At 40.9% G+C, this 17,007-nt stretch overlaps 1 protein-coding gene across 1 annotated transcript in view; it reads right to left on the bottom strand.

The window, feature by feature from the left end:
* Nucleotides 1-17,007, bottom strand: part of ryr2a (ryanodine receptor 2a (cardiac)) — a 551,531-nt gene that overhangs the window by 413,836 nt on the left and 120,688 nt on the right. The window contains exons 12-16 of the mRNA XM_060830792.1: nt 14,031-14,195; nt 11,603-11,724; nt 7,794-7,977; nt 7,397-7,532; nt 3,231-3,326 (exon numbers count right to left, since the gene is read on the bottom strand). Of these exons, the coding sequence (XP_060686775.1) occupies nt 3,231-3,326; nt 7,397-7,532; nt 7,794-7,977; nt 11,603-11,724; nt 14,031-14,195 (703 nt within the window). The remainder of the gene's footprint in view (nt 1-3,230; nt 3,327-7,396; nt 7,533-7,793; nt 7,978-11,602; nt 11,725-14,030; nt 14,196-17,007) is intronic.

Raw genomic sequence — 17,007 nt, 5'->3', positions numbered from 1 at the left:
TGGTTACATTTGGGAGTTCTAAACTGATGGATAGAAAGAGGGTGCAAGGCTGTTTGGGAGAGGTCACATAAATTGATAGAGTGAGATTATTACTAAGCAGAAGGTGGAGGTAGAGGGTTGTTTTTCAGACTGGAAGCCTGTGACCAGTGGAGTGTCTCAAGGATCGGTGCTGGGCCCTCTACTTTTTGTCATTTACATAAATGATTTGGATGCGAGCATAAGAGGTACAGTTAGTAAGTTTGCAGATGACACTAAAATTGGAGGTGCAATGAACAGTGAAGAGGGTTACCTCAGATTACAACAGGATCTTGACCAGGTGGGCCAATGGGCTGAGAAGTGGCGGATGGAGTTTAATTCAGATAAATACAAGATGCTGCATTTTGGGAAAGCAAATCTTAACAGGACTTATACACTTAATGGTAAGGTCCTAGGGAGTGTTGCTGAACAAAGAGACCTGGGAGTGCAGGTTGATAGCTCCTTGAAAGTGGAGTCACAGGTAGATAGGATAGTGAAGAAGGCGTTTGGTATGCTTTCTTTCATTGGTCAGAGTATTGAGTACAGGGGTTGGGAGGTCATGTTGCGGCTGTACAGGACATTGGCGAGGCCACTGTTGGAATATTGCATGCAATTCTGGTCTCCTTCCTATCGGAAAGATGTTGTGAAACTTGAAAGGGTTCAGAAAGATTTACAAGGATGTTGCCAGGGTTGGAGGATTTGAGCTGTAGGAAGAGGCTGAACAGGCTGGGGCTGTTTTCCCTGGAGCGTCGGAGGCTGAGGGATGACCTTATAAAGGTTTACAAAATTATGAGGGGCATGGATAGGGTAAATAGGCAAAGTCTTTTCCCTGGGGTCAGGGAGTCCAAAGGCTATAGGTTTAGGGTGAGAGAGGAAAGCTATGAAAGAGACCTAAGAGGCAGCTTTTTCACACAGAGGGTGGTACGTGTATGGAATGAACTGCCAGAGGAAGTGGTGGACGCTCGTACAATTACAACATTTAAGAGGCATTTGGATGGGTATATAAATAGGAAAGGTTTGGAGGTTTATGGGCCAGACGCTGGCGGGTGGGGCTAGATTGGGTTGGGATATCTGGTCGGCATGGACAGGTTGGATTGAAGGATGTGTTTCCATGCTGTACATCTCTATGACTCTATGATTCTAAATAGTGAAATGTGTTCCTTCCATTCCCCTCCCAATTGCAAATGCACAATGAAATGCATAAGGGATTCCCCCAAATGCCGCTTCAGACTGAATGACTAAAGTTTTCCTGATAGGTGGAGAATGATGCACAGCCTCCTCCTATGATTAAAGGACACAGCCACCATGATTCCCATAGCAATGTGTTGGTCTACATTCTTTCCTTAGCTTTCAGTATAATCATATTCAGAGTAACGCAGACAATTTATCTATTGAAAAGCCAATTCGGCCAATTCTTGACTTTGGTCCAAATGTTCCCGTAAATCAGCACAACAGCCTCGCCATTCATCTGAAATTGGCATTGAGTGGCCTGAACAAGTTTCTGGTTTGGCCACATTTGAACATCATCGGGGAGTTGTGTCTGCCATTGGAGTACTCCATTGCTGACTGCATGAAGGTTTTGGGGCATTTCTTGAATGGACACCAAAAGTTCCTTTAAGATCAGTGATTGGGTCATTGACCATTTATTATGAATGGGTGGAAGTGCTCTGTGCATGCTCTGCATAGTTGTGCATTGAAAGTGACAAATTAATGCCATAAACAACATATATTCTCTATATTTAAGCAGATGCCTACCAAAAACATACAAGTATGTTCCACTCCCTTTTAAGGCCCCACTTGAAAATTGCACCAACCAGGCCTTGTGTATCAATGGAGAAACCAGGGATCCTCTACTCTTCCAATAATCCTCTCCTGATGGCCTGGCTCTCAGGTCAGAAACAGTCAGCTCACCAGTCAAAATCACTCTCTGTACCTTTTAGCAATGGACCAATGTTAATTTATCAAAGATAAATCAAAACATAATTGCTAAACAAAATCCAGCAATGAAATTATGCAAATTCAACAGGCATGCTGGCACATCTTTGAATGATACTTTCCAGTAAAAGCTTATGGTGCATTTTTGTAATTTGTCCAGCAAAGCCTAGACAACATGAATGCTTGGGCTGATAAGTAGCAAGAAATATTTACGCGACACAAGTGGCAATAACCATATCCAACAAAAGAGAATACACTGATCTCCCCTTGACGTGCTATCAACATCCTGGGGCTTATCAGTGACCAGAAACTAAGCTGATCCATCTATATAAACACCATAGCATCAGCAACAGATCAGAAGCAAGGAATTCTGTGGTGAATAACTCAACACCTGATTCACCAAAACATTGCCATTAACTACAAAGCACAAGTCAGGTGTATGATAGAATAATATACAACATATATTAAACAATAATACAAATTCTCCTAGAAACACATTACAATATATCCAGGGTTAAACTCCCCGACACAGACACTGTGTAACATTTATAGGGTTAAATTCCCCTACACACCCGCTGTGTGCTGAGGAACCTTGATTATCCAGCATCTGTTATCCAAACATCGGATTATCCAGCAAAATCATAAGGTCCTGATGCTTGGTGAAACCATGTTATCCGGTACCCAATAATCCAGAATTCAATTAATCAAACAAAATAGCCCCCACTTGTGTCTTTTGGATAATCGAGGTTCCTCTGTAATATCAGCAGGGCTAAACTCTACATGAAGAGAGTAGCTCCAACAACACTCAATAAGTACAGCAGCATCCTGGTCAAAACAATCTTCTTGAATGGCACCTCATCCACCACCTTTAACATTCAATCCCTTCTTGATAATTGCACAGGAACAGCTGTGCATACAATCTACAAGAGACATTGCATCACCTCATCCATGTTCCTTCAATTGTAAGTTCCAAATCAACAATGTCTATCATCTGCATGAACAAAGGCAGCCGATACATGGGAACATCTCCACTCACAGATTCCTCTCCAAACCATACACTAGTCTAACTTGGACCATATTGTCACTCCTTCACAGTTGTAGATTCAAAATCCTGAAACTTGCTTCCTCACGGCACTCTGGGTGTTCCAACCCTGCCATGGGCTGAAATTCACCTCCACCTTCTCAAGGGAAATTAGTGATGGACAATAAATGCTGACCTAGCCAGTGAGAGTCAAATTTCGTGAACAAATAAAATAAAAATTGCAAGAGTTCATACATACCAGAAGAAGCTTCTAATCTTTCTAGTCTGCTGATTAACCAGTCCAAGGAACCAGAAAATTGGGCACAGTTTTTGCGATTGCCTCTGATCAGGGCAGCTGAAGACAGATGGGACAAGATTAGGTCATAACTTTATATATGTTTATGTCCTCAAAAAGCATTTCTCTCAATGGGAACATTAACAATTTTCATTCATATACAACGGCACTTCAGACCAGAATATCAGAGACCAGTCCACAAAAGGAAAATAGGTAATAGAGTGTGTCAGATAAAGATCTGCTTTGTCAAATAACCATTTGGTTTGCCCACAAACAATAATCATTGTGACTTACAAAAATAATAATCTTGTTAGACAACACGATGACAAACAAACTCTGAAGCACAGGATATGTAATGTGTCTGAAACAGTCTGCACTCCTGGTGCAACATGTGGTCCAATAAAATATAATTCAGTTTTGGTTAATCAGAAAGTGGTCAAACTTCATAATTTATGAAAAAGTCCTCAATGCATGATGCCAACATTCATTTGCTTGCAAGTCTATTTCAATGAGATAAAGATGCTTTGTAATCATGACAAACAATTTGTGTTGCTAACATTTGTTTTCTACATGCAGCAAACATGTTAGGAATATACCAGAATCCATAGGCTATTTGCAATGGTTTATCTAAATAATGACTATTTACTGAATCTCTTTGCCTTTTAATTCTTCAGCACACCAGCAATCCATGTGATAGTATTTATTTTAATGCGACCTTTTTTGTCAAGCATTGCTAACAAATTAGCTAATAAATTGGTTGCTTGTGCACTTTTAGCAATGACAGTTAAACGTCACAAGGCAAAAATTGTGTTTTGGCTCTTCCACATCAGAAACATTGTAAAGACCAGCTTTGTGTACTGTATTGATTGAAAGCAGATGGATTTGGAATTTGAGGAGTGCTTTGTTCTCAAATGCAGACTGAAGACAATTACAGCAGTACCTAATGCAATCATTATTTACATATATGTATGTATAAGCAGTATGTATATGTGCATACTCAAAATAAAACAGATAATTACTGGCAAAGAAGACAAGCTCCATCACATTTCCAAAAGACTCATTAGCACACAACACGTTACTTCATATTCTCCTTCCAAGGTTGCACCCATCTTCATTCCAGTCAATAGGATGGTGAATCTAGTACTGTAGGAGGGTTTTATGGGACCTCAAAGCCCATGATGCATGCTGGAAGAGGGCCATCAATATCCACTATATGGAAATATTTCACGAAATTAAGGTCCTACTTATTGACCAGCTCAATCTAATTTACAACCTCCTTTAACAAAGAAAGAACAAAGAACAAATAAACCTACAGCGCAGGAACAGACCCTTCGACCCTCCAAACCTGTACCATTCCAGATCCTCTAACAAAACCTGTCACCTATTTTCTAAGGGCCTGTGTACCTCTGCTCCCTGCCCGTTCATGTATCTGTCTAGACACATCTTAAATGACTCTATCGTTCCTGCCCCTACCACCTCCACTGGCAACACATTTCAGACACCCACCACCCTCTGCATGAAGAACTTTCCACATGTATCTCCCCTAAACTTTTCCCCTCTCACTTTGAACTCGTGACCCCTAGCAATTGAGTCCTCCACTCTGGGAAAAAGTTACTTGCTATCCACCCTGTCTACACCTCTCATGAATTTGTAAACTTCAATCAGGTCACCCCTCAACCTCTTTCTTTCCAATGAAAATAATCCTAATCTACTCAACCTCATGAGCTCAAAGTGAGAGGGGAAAGGTTTAGGGGAGATATGCGTGGAAAGTTCTTTACACAGAGAGTGATAGAAGCCTGGAACACATTTCCAACAAAGGTGGTTAGAGGTGGAAACAATAGCATAATTTAAGATGTATCTAGACAGATACATGAATGGACAGGGAGCAAAGGGATACAGATCTTTAAAAAACAGGCAACAGGTTTAGATAGAGGATCTGGAGCGGTGCAGGCTTGGAGGACCGAAGGCCCTGCTCCTATGCTATAATTTTCTTTGTTTTTGTTCTGTCCTCATAGCTAGCACCCTCCATACCAGGCAATATCCTGGTGAAAAAAAGGAGCTTGGACAAAGGGTCAGTTAGACTCGATATGTCAGCGTTTTTCTCTCCTTACAGATGCTGTCAGGCCTGCTGAGATTTTCCAGCATTTTCTCTCTTTGGGTACAACAACTTGTTGAGCCTCCTCTGTGCCATCTCCAAAGCATCCACATCCTTTTAGTAATTTGGTGACCAGGACTGCATGTAGTATTCCAAATGTGGTCGAACCAAAGTCCTATACAACTGTAACATGACCTGTCAACTCTTGTACACAATACCCCATGTGATGGACGAAAGCATGTCGTATGCCTTCTTGAACACTCTACTGACCTGTGTTGCCACCTTCAGGGAACAATGGACCTGAACACACAGATTTTTCTGTACATCAATGTTCCCCAGGAATTTTCCATTTACTGTATAGTTCGCTCTTGAATTAGATCTTCCAAAATGCATCACCTCGCATTTGTCCAGATTCAACTCCATCTGCCATTTCTTTGTCAAATTCTCCAATCCAGCTATATTCTGCTGTATTCTCTATCAGTTTCTTTCACTATCTGCTACTCCACCAATCTTAGTGTCATCTGCAAACTTGCAAATGAGGCAACCTATACCTTCCTCCAAATCATTTTTGTAGATCACAAGGAACAGTAGACCCAGCATGAATCCCTGTGGCACACCACTGGTCACAGGTCTCCATTTTGAGAAGCTTCCTTCCACTACTACTCTGTCTCCTGTGGCACAACCAGTTCTCTATCTATCCAGCTGGAACACCCTGGAACCCATGCAACTTCACCTTCTCCATTAGCCTACCATGGGGAACTTTATCAAGCGCCTTACTGAAGTCCATTAATACGACATCTACATCCTTTCCCTCATCAATCGATTTTGTCACCTCTTTGAAGAATTCTAATAGGTTTGTAAGACATGAACTTCCCTGCACAAAGCCATGCTGCCTATCACTAATACGCCCATTCTCTTCCAAATGGGTGTACAGAGGAACCTCGATCATCCGAACGAGATGGGTGAATTTCGTTCAGATACTAAGGGATACTATTTCATTCAGATAATCGATTATTTGGTTAAATGATTAAATGCCTTTCCTCTGGGCCTCAGAGTTTTTAAAGTCCGCTCCTCGTTCAGGAGACTGCAGAAGCACACAGCGTGCAAGCCCCCGTCCCCGCCGCTGCCCCACCCCCATCAAACACCCGCCCCCACCTCCAACTGCCCAAAACCACCCCCCCACTTGCCCCCCCATCCCTGCTCAGCACTCCCCCTGCCCCCTCATCCCTGTACAGAATTACCCCTCCCCTGCCCACCCGTGTCCCCACCTCCTCTCTGGGGCTGCCGGACTAGGCACCAACAATAAGACTGCCGCTACTGCTGTCTTTGTGGGGTAAGTCTCCACACACACACACACACACACACACACCTTTTTGACAGGTTCCACCTCTGCCCTGTACAGGACAATGTTGGTCAGATTATTTGGGGGTGGGGGGGTGGCGTTGTTTAGGGTACACCCCTCTGTAGAGCTCCAGGGAAAGTGTGGGGAGAGAGAGAGAGAGAGGGTGGGAGGTCAGTCATTTGGAGATGGTGCCTGTTTAATCACTGTAAACAAAAGATGCGATCAGAATTGGAAATATGTCTTTGATGTAGTCTATCGGGACCTCGAGATCGCCTTCAGATAATCCGGTTTTTGGATAATTGGTATTCGGATAATCAAGCTTCCTCTGTATAGCCTATCCCTTAGTATCTTCTCCAGTAGCTTCCCTACCACTGACGTCAGGCTCACAGTTCTATAACTACCTGGACTATTCCTGCTACCCTCCTTAAACAAGGGGACAACATTAGCAATTCTCCAATCCTCTGGGTCCTCCCCCGTGTTCAAGAATGCCACCAAGATATCTGTTAAAGCCCTAGCTATTTCCACAACGTTCCCTAAGATTCAGCGTAATTTTAAAAATGACTAAAGTGGTCACCTTGAATTGGATTGCTGTTATAACTATTGATTTAAATTATCAAGTGAAAAACGTTACACGTAAATCTACTGAAATGAATATATCAATTGGAAATAAAAGATCAAAAACATCCACCTTACCAAGTAATTCATACAGAGAATTTAGAATTGCTCTCCACGACTCTCCTGCTTCCTTCCCAGCTACATCTGTAAAATGGGCTGCACTACTATACACGTTGAGATGGTCAATGCACTCAAGAACTAGGTTAATCATTCCCTGCAAGTGAATGTATGAAGATAAATTTGCAGATCACTGTATATTGAATTTTCAGCATTTTTTCTATATGGGTTGTTCTATGCCAGTGAAACTTTGGTATTATTATCAGAAAAGCGATTTGACAGGTTTTCAAATCAAATGGAAATGAGCTGTATACTATACACTGGATTCTTTTGCAGTTAACTTATTAACATAACCTCAGATTAAATCATCCGAAGATTGATTATGAGAGTCAAATGCCCCTAAAGGACAGCTGCTTACCTCTTCCTGGAAGAGATTTTGTCTGTTCTTCAATGCTCTCAATCTGTTCTGTCTCTCTTCATGTTCCAGATGTTCATCAGGTGGCTGAAAGTAACCAATCAGATCCCGCAAGCTCAGGCTGACTGACTCAATGGGCAAATCGATAGCTGTGGACTTCCCTTTTTTATTGAGAGCATCAAGGCCCCTGAAAATACAGCCAAATATTAAATATTAGCCACAAAAATAAATCCTAATGTCAATGATCATGATGATCGTTTTAAACTTTCATCATGTGAACTTGCTGCCAGAACAATTTGTCAAGTTGATAAAAAATTGATAGAAATTCACTTCTTTCATGAAGCAGAATTTTGGTCAATCAGAAGTTTCCAAAGTACTCAATGAAGCTGTAGCAAATTCTAATTAGAAAATAAAAGCCTGATGATTCTTTTGACAATCCCCAAATTTTGTGACAGTAGTTTGAGGACATGTGTGGAGCACTTGCTGGGTTAAGGTTAGGGTTAGGCTTAGGGTTAGGGGCAGGATTGGGGTTAGGGTAGGGTTCCTGCCTGACACGTGTGCTTGTTTCATTTGAAAACAAAGGTGATCCTTATGATACCCTCACCAGTACAATGTGGACCCTGTCAGGGCTCCTTTTTCCTTCAGTGTATTTGACCTCGGACAGAAAGAAAAAGGGTTTAATAAGGCAGGTGTGATTCTAAACTTTATTAATTGAGACAGTACAAAAGCAAGGAAATCACAGTGAAACTTTGGAAAACACTTGTACAGCTTCAATTGGAATGCTGCAACAAATTCTGGACTCCACACTTTAGGAAGGATGCAAAGGCACTGGAGAGACTACAGAAGGTTTCACAAGAATCATTCCAGAAATAAGAGACTTCTGTTATGCTGATGGTTTGGCAAAATTGGAACTGTTCTCCCTCAAGAAGAAAGGTTAAGAGGATACTTGGCAGACATGTCTGTCCGAACAGAGACAGAAAGGAAAAACCTTCTACTGGTGCAAAGCTCAATAAACAAAGGGCAACAATTTAAAGAGACAGCATATCAAGAAGCTATCTTTATGCAGGAACGGGTTGGGTTCTGGAATGCACTGCCTCAATGTGATGGACAGAGATTGAATTGTGATCTTCAAAAGGGAATTGGATTATTATCTGAAGAAAAATAATTTGTTGGGCTGTGGGGAAAAAACAGGGAAGGGTACTAGCAGAGTTGCTCTCACACAGAGACAGTATGGATACAATGAGCCAAATGGTCTGCTTCTGTGTTATGATTTTCTGGCTCTAAGTCACATATCTGCAGGTCATACTAAAGGAGGTTTGACTAGAAATTCTGCTGGTGAGAGCATCATGAGAACCAACTTCCTATCGAATGGGAGGGGAAAGTTGAGTAATAATTGGCACCGGAAACTGCAGAAAGGAAAGAGACAACAATACTAACAGCATTAGAAAAGTGACCAGTAGATTTTGCATTTAGAGGCATGCAAATAACTGAGGTGAGGGATTTAAAAGTCTATCCCCAACATAAAAGTAAAGCCCTGCTTTTATTTTCTTCCCTTCCTCTAGTCAGTCACTCATTCAATTCATAAAACACAAATGCATTGCAACACTAGCATTCTCAACAGATGTCGTGATGGAGCCTCTGGAGATCTGTCTTCACTGCATTCCCACTGGGGAAGTAATTAGAAATATCAGATTATACCTTCAGTCAGGGGAAATGTGAAGACAAAGTGCATGGAGAATATTTGAATTACACATTGTAAGAGTTAATCAAAATCAGGTATGATTGATACTATAATGAGTTCTGGCAGCTTGTTGGTATGAGGTAGATTAAAGAAGTTGGAGAGATAAGAATTTACAGGTTGATGGACCTAATGATTTATTTCGCAAAGTAAATGTATTGTGTTTGGATATTTGAAACATTTAATTATATGTGACATCCTGTACAAATCCCTGATGGAGGGTTTATGCCCAAAACGTCGACTCTCCTGCTCCTCAGATGCTGCCTAACCTGCTGTGCTTTTCCAGCGCCACATTTTTTGATCCTGTACAAATTGCCTTACAAGTCTAAGCGGCCAGTCCTCTGACAGACAAGTCTGTCTCTTACTACAACTGGGACTACTGCTGGCTATCCCCTGTCTGCTTTCTGGCAAGGCCCCATTGTATACAAAGCTTTGAAAGAACTCACAGAAGTAACTTTGGACATTACAGTCAACTTTGTACAAGCAACCTCTTCCATTCTGCTTCAAGGTTTCCACCTCCAAGTTCATAAGGAGAGGAATGCCGAATAGAATATTGATTGCGCATGTGTGGGGAGAGCTCAACTACCCTAGCTCCCATGGTAACTCACAAATTAGTATCTGAGGTGAAGCTTAAAAGAATGTGATAGCTTTAAAAAACTCAAGGACATTCTGAAATGAATTGTAAAAAACACAACTACTGCATATATTTAGAATATGTAAACCACCCATTTTCTATTTTTGTTGTGTTGAGCCTCTGCGGTGTTGATCAGATGTTGAGAAGACATGATGCAAAAATTATCCCATGAACATTTTAATGCAACTTTAGTAAATGTAGTGCTTGCCCAGCTCACAGCGCCAGGGACCTGGGTTCAATTCCTGCCTCAGGCGACTGACTGTGTGGAGTTTGCACGTTCTCCCCGTGTCTGCGTGGGTTTCCTCCGGGTGCTCCGGTTTCCTCCCACAGTCCAAAGATGTGCGGGTCAGGTGAATTGGCCATGCTAAATTGCCCGTAGTGTTAGGTAAGGGGTATATGTAGGGGTATGGGTGGGTTGCGCTTCGGCGGGTCGGTGTGGACTTGTTGGGCCGAAGGGCCTGTTTCCACACTGTAAATAATCTAATCTAAACTGTAGGCATCACAGGCAGTTTTGCATACAAATGCAACCAAAAGCCACAAGCCATAGTGTCTTATTCTGTAATCCAAGTATCATGGCACATCAGTCCAAGAGGTATCAAGCAACATATTAATGAAGCCTAGAATTTACTGTTGGCGACATTAGTACACAAATGGTTAATGCATTAATATGAATTTGCTGCCTGCAGTTTTGATAGAGGGATTGAACCATGATGAATAAGTTGATATCTTTCAAACACTGGACAGAGATCTGTTATAGAAAAACAATAAACTATTGGGAATACATATTTACTTATGGATTATGAAAAACCGAAATATGGATTGATTTGGACATTTCTGGGTTAAAGAAGGTTTAACTTTTCTCTCTCTCACTCTCTCTTTCTCTCCGTGAGACTCCCAGTTAGCAAGAGACAAGCCTTAAGGCAAAACCAACCTAAAGCTCTCTCTCTGAGTGAAATACTTTGAAAACCTGATGAAGTTTCAAATCTCAGGTCTCCTAACAATTGCCCACTGAATCTGAAATCTGATCTGAAGACCTTCCATCATTCTGTAGCTGTCAGCAATTTGATCTCATTAAAGGAATCAAAGGAACTAGGAGAAATCAATGCATTCTAGTTTATGAATTTTTACATTTGACCAACAGTACCTTTGTACCTTTCTCGCCTATTTTTTTCTGACCCTGAATAATTCTGCAAAGTTGTGTTATCTTGTTTTGTCTGTGAATTAACCTGTGGATTTGGGGTTAAGGGGATATCGTTTAATTCTGAATAATAGCATCACAGAATTAATAGAGTCAAAAACAGCACAGTAAAAGCCCTTCAAGCCATCAGGTGATCCATGAGATGACCTGGAGTTGTGGGATTCTAGAAAGCTGCTTTAAATCTGCACTGGTACTACTGTACATGTTTATAAGAACCAACTCATACTCAAAAGAAAGCATACCTAATAAACCTGTTGAAGAGAAACACTGTGCTGCGGATAACCCGGGCTGTCCTTGATTCCTCATGCTGGGAACGTGAGAGAGTTAAGCCATCATCCATGTGGCCTTCATGATGCATTATGGCCTAAATGAGAAACATTTTTATTCAAGTCAGATCTCAACAATTTATGTTTGCACCTGTTGCCTTAATTTTTTTTTTCTCTCTGATTACAGAGGAATCTGCAAATAAACATTATCACATCATCAGAAGGCAACGATGGTCTTCCTAGGTAAAAACAAGGACTGCAGATACAAGAAACCAGAGCCTAGATTAAAGTGGTGCTGGAAAAGCACAGCAGGTCAGGCAGCATCTGAGGGACAGGAAAATTGACGCTTCGGGCAAAAGCCCTTCACAGGAATAGAGCCTCTATTTCTGATGAAGGACTTTTACCCAAAACGTCGATTTTCCTACTCCTCGGATGCTGCCAGACCTGCTGTGCTTTTCCAGGACCACTTTAATCTAGCAATGGTCTTCCTGCCACACCACCAATTGACATCCTTTTACATGGGTGATTCATTCCTGCTTAGAAGCTTCATCCTTCCAATAAGACTTTCAAATGTAGAAACAGAAGTAGACCACTCAGCACATCTAGAATGTTCCACCATTCAATGCGGTCATAGCTGAACTGATAATCCTCAACTTCACTTTCCTCACAACCTACAATTCCCTTACTGATTAAAAGATTATCTGTCTCAGTATATTCTTGATGACAGCCTCAATGGCCCTCTGCAGTAAAGAACTCCACAGATTCACTACCAGCTCAGAGAAAAAATTCCTTTTCATCGCCATCTTAAATGTATAATCGTTCATTCGGAGGTTATGCTGTCTGGTTGAGACTCCCTCACAAGATGAAACAGTCTTTCTGCATCTAATCTGTCATGTACTAATTGTTTGTTTTAATAAGATTGCCTGCCATTCTCCTATATTCCAACGACTACAGGCCCAATCTACTCAACCCCTTCTCATAAAGATAGTCCTTCTAAAGCTGGTATCAGCCCAGTGAATCTTTTCTGGACTGCTCATAATATCAGGAAATCTTTTGTTCAATAACTAGTGACAGTATTCCAATTGTGGTCTGACTAGTGATTTGTATAGATTTAGCAAAACCTTCCTACTTTTACAGTTCATTCCTTTTGAAGTTAAGGCTAACATTGCACTTGCCTTCCCTATTACCCACTGAACTTGGATGCTAGCCTTTTTGTGATTCATGGATGAGAACTCTCAAATCCCGCTGTCCCTTTGTTTGCTGTAGTCTTTCTCCATTTAAATAATATTCAGCTCTTCTATTCTTCCTGCCCAACCTACATTTCCCCATTGTATTCTATCTGTCAAGTTTCTGTCCACTCACTTAACCTGTTTCTATCTATCTGCAGACTCTTTGGGTCATCCTCACCACTTGCTTTCCCACCTATTTTGAGTCATCCACAAACTTGGCTATAATGCATTTACTTTCATCATTCAAGTCATGAACATATATTGCAAATAATTAAAGCCCCAGCACTGATAGCAGTGGCACAGCACTAGCTACAGGTTGCCATTCTGAAAATGTTCACATTCTCCTAACTCTGTTTTCTGGTAGGTAGTCCCTCATTGATCCATGTCAATACATTACCTCAAACACCATCAGTTTTTATCTTATTGAGTAGTCTAATATGTGATACTTATCATTGTTCAGTGAGTGGCAGAATCGTTAAGAGTACTGATATGTAGAGAGATCTGGATATGTAGATCCACAGATCACTGAAAGTGAAAGCGCAGGTAGATAAGATAGTAAAAAAAAGGCCTATGACATGGAAGGGACATTGAGCATAAAGATAGACAAGTTATGTTGCAGCTTAATGAACCTTAGTTAGGCTACACTTGGAATATTGCATATAGTTCTGGTCACCACACCACCAGAAGGATGCGAATGCTTTGGAGAGGATAAAGAAAAGGTTTATCAGGATGTTGCTGGTATGAGGGACTTTACCACAACCAAACACCTCCCCAGTGACTGCCACTGCATGGCTTTCCTTTCTGTTATCAATAACCTGTGGCCTGAGCCTCTGAATGATCTTGTTAACAGCAGCAGCTGCCACCAGCTCTACGGTGACCCTGATACACAATGAAAAGTGGCCAGGCTCTAATTAGTCACAATGATCTACAGGCATGACTTCCCCAGTCTGGGGACCTTGATTCTAATGAACATCTGCACACCATCCAGTCACACTCCAGATTGGAACCTAATTCATTGGGCCTTCCAGAAAAAAGAGATTATGAAAGATCCACACTGGCCCTACAGCTAGAGGCAGACACCCCATCACCTACATTAAACTACACCCAACATTTAAGTTGGAAAGAGGCAATTAGAAATGCAGTCATGTCACCAACATCCAGAAGAAAAGACTTACTTTACGTTGAACAGTTCCCATCCGAGCTGATTTTGCATCTACAGACTGATAGGTGAGCCAAAGTCCAGTGTCTAGGTGCTGAATGAAGCACACCGAATCTCCATATTTAACCTCTGGAGATCCCATTCCATCTACCTCTTTTCTTATTCCTGTATCCAGTTTTTCCTGAAAGTAGAATTATATCATTTTAAACATTTTTTATTGCACAAATATACAAATCAAATTAGTCACTTTTCATCAGCAGTCATTAGTTTTACCCAACCATTAACAAAAAGCAGTTATACCTGCAAAAGACACATACTGGTCTGACTCAGCTTGTACACTTCAAAACGGAGTTCCAGGATGACAAATATATTCATTTCAAGGTATTACTATTTTTCACTGCTTTTCTCCCTCTGGGCAAAGTCCATGCTGAATCTCCACCACTGAATGCATCAAACCCTATCTAACTCAAGATAATACTAAGTGCATTTATGTGACCTGTTCTCTGTTCTCATCACAAAAATCTTTATACCATGTTATCACGCAGTAGAAGTCATGGCTAGTAAATATTTCCTGAATTTCCACTTTCAAAACTGAACACAGTTCTCTAGGTAAAGATCTACCTGAACACAGAACTCCAGATGAGGAGCTGGCCAAGGTTATGTTTAGCTGTTACATATCTTTCTTTCCTTGGGATGAAGATCAATATTCTATTGGAGATTTGTTTATATTTTTGAGCCTGTCCAATGATTTTAAATGGTTTGTGTGCTTTATTCCCTCATTCTTTTGTCCCTTTACACTTTCTAGTAAATTGCACCAGTAAATGTTGGAAGCCCACTTGAATCTCAATTTTGATAGATAAATGCAAGAATTGATATAGCACTGCATTATACAGAACGGGAGAGGGCCATGCTTTAATTCATGCATTGAGTTAGCTCAGAGCTAGGATGAAAGTGAGAGTTATTACTATTGGTTTCAGCACACCAGCCATGTGTGAGGATGAATTTGTTCAGGTCTTTAACTTATTAATATTAGTCAATCTGTACACGCATAAAGCTCAGGCAAATGAAGGATTGTGATGATCCCTGGGAAGAAATGACATATGGCCTCAGGCATGAAAAATGACTGAGAAATGTTATCAGACTGCTCCCAGAAAGCAGGGAGCAAGACTCAAGTGCCAGTCATGGTCTTTTCACTTTGGTTGCTATACCAACTGGCAGATCCAGAAACCTGCAACAGAGAACTCGTAAGACTCAATTAATTAGTTTATTTATTGGTGGTGCCAAATTTACCAATCAGGCAAAATTGAGTACAAGCAATGGTGTGACTTCCCTCCCTCTGATGGTCATAGCACGGAGGGAAACGCCTCACTGCATTCAGTTAGTCATCTCAATGTAACCAGGCCGCTGGCACAGGAATGTTTTAACTGGAGAGCTAGCTAGACCTGTTGCATATTTAGCTGCAGATTGTAAAATCCCATCAGGCAAAAACCCACAGAGGACTGTGGTCTGTCATGAAAGGGAATCTGCAATACTGGCAGGATTTATGGTGACAGACAGGAGATATGGGGAATTGAGAAAAAATAATAAAAGTTGGCAAGGATTGATTAATAAGAGGATTTAAGCCCTTAAAATGATGCGACAAATACATCTGCATGGTTTTGATTCTTGCCCACAGGCCACTGCAACAATTATTCAGCAGCAGTGTCAGAGCTTAAACCACAGCCCCAATCACACCATCTGCAAGACTTTGGAAATTCAGACATTTTAAATTTAAACCACATTTATCCTCAGAATAGGAGATCCCAGCACATTTACAAAATAATAATCATAGAGAGGTTCAAATAACATTAGAACTGCCCCTTCTGCCAGGATATCCAAAACACCTCAAAATGAATTGTGTGCAAATTGTCTGGTACATTTGCTACATAACAATGATCATTATAATTCAAAAGTATTTCATTAGCAGTAAAGTGCGTTGAGATGTATAGTGGTTGTGAACAGCATAATAAATACAATTCTTTTGTAAAACTCAGTTTCAAGACCTCTTTGCGAGCAACAAGTGAAATGCCAGCTCCCAATATCCGACATATTCTCACTCCTAAAAATGTTCCTACAGAATAACAATAAGATAGGTTTGGATTGACAGTTGTTTTTCAGGAACTAACAGCCACTGTACAGAACACAGCAAAAATGGTAGTGCTTTTGGCATAACATCAACATTCTTAACCAAACTCAGCATCACAGCCAAAATTTATTTGAAAATTTGCAGTGGACAAATAACAGTATCTCTGAAGTGATAACTGAACTACCATATAAAAACACATGAAAGAGTTGTGCTTTTGAGAATAAATTTTCAGGCAAAACAGGGTCAACGTTTACATGAGTAATATTTTTGAGGAGGTTGAAATTCACGCTGGGCTTTTGGAACTGCCATAATGCTGATCATAATACACTGATGGTAGTTGCTGGCCATGGTGCTGAATTCAGCACCAAACAGCTATCCCAGGATATCCACTGACATTGAATGAGAAAACAGCAATTGTGAAAATGTACACCACAGGCTTCCCAACACTGCTCCACAAACTAATTGAAAATGTAAGTATTTTTGGGTGAAACATCGAAGCCAGTGAGAATAGTTGAATTTTACACGAAATCAATTATGACTTGAATTTATGTGATCTTAAAAAATGATTTGACCCCTAGGTCCTAATATGTGAATTAATCCCAGTCACCGCAATGCTTGTAGGCTCAATACTCCCATAATATAGAGGACTAAACCAGATGAGGTTCCTGCAGGTATTCATTAACTCCTCGGCCACTGCAAGCCTGCTTGTGCAGAGATTAAGTGAAAAATAGATCGGACTTTGGACAACACTGAATGATGCTGCCTCTCAGGTGATGAATGGCTGCCTGTGTGAGGTATGTGGGATCAACAGGAATACATCAAGCTATATGCTACAAGAATGCACCCTCACGTTAAGGGCAGCAGAAAA

Source organism: Hemiscyllium ocellatum, chromosome 10 (assembly GCF_020745735.1).
Source record: "Hemiscyllium ocellatum isolate sHemOce1 chromosome 10, sHemOce1.pat.X.cur, whole genome shotgun sequence".
Lineage (NCBI taxonomy): Eukaryota > Metazoa > Chordata > Chondrichthyes > Orectolobiformes > Hemiscylliidae > Hemiscyllium > Hemiscyllium ocellatum.
This window is presented reverse-complemented; position numbering and strand designations above follow the sequence as displayed.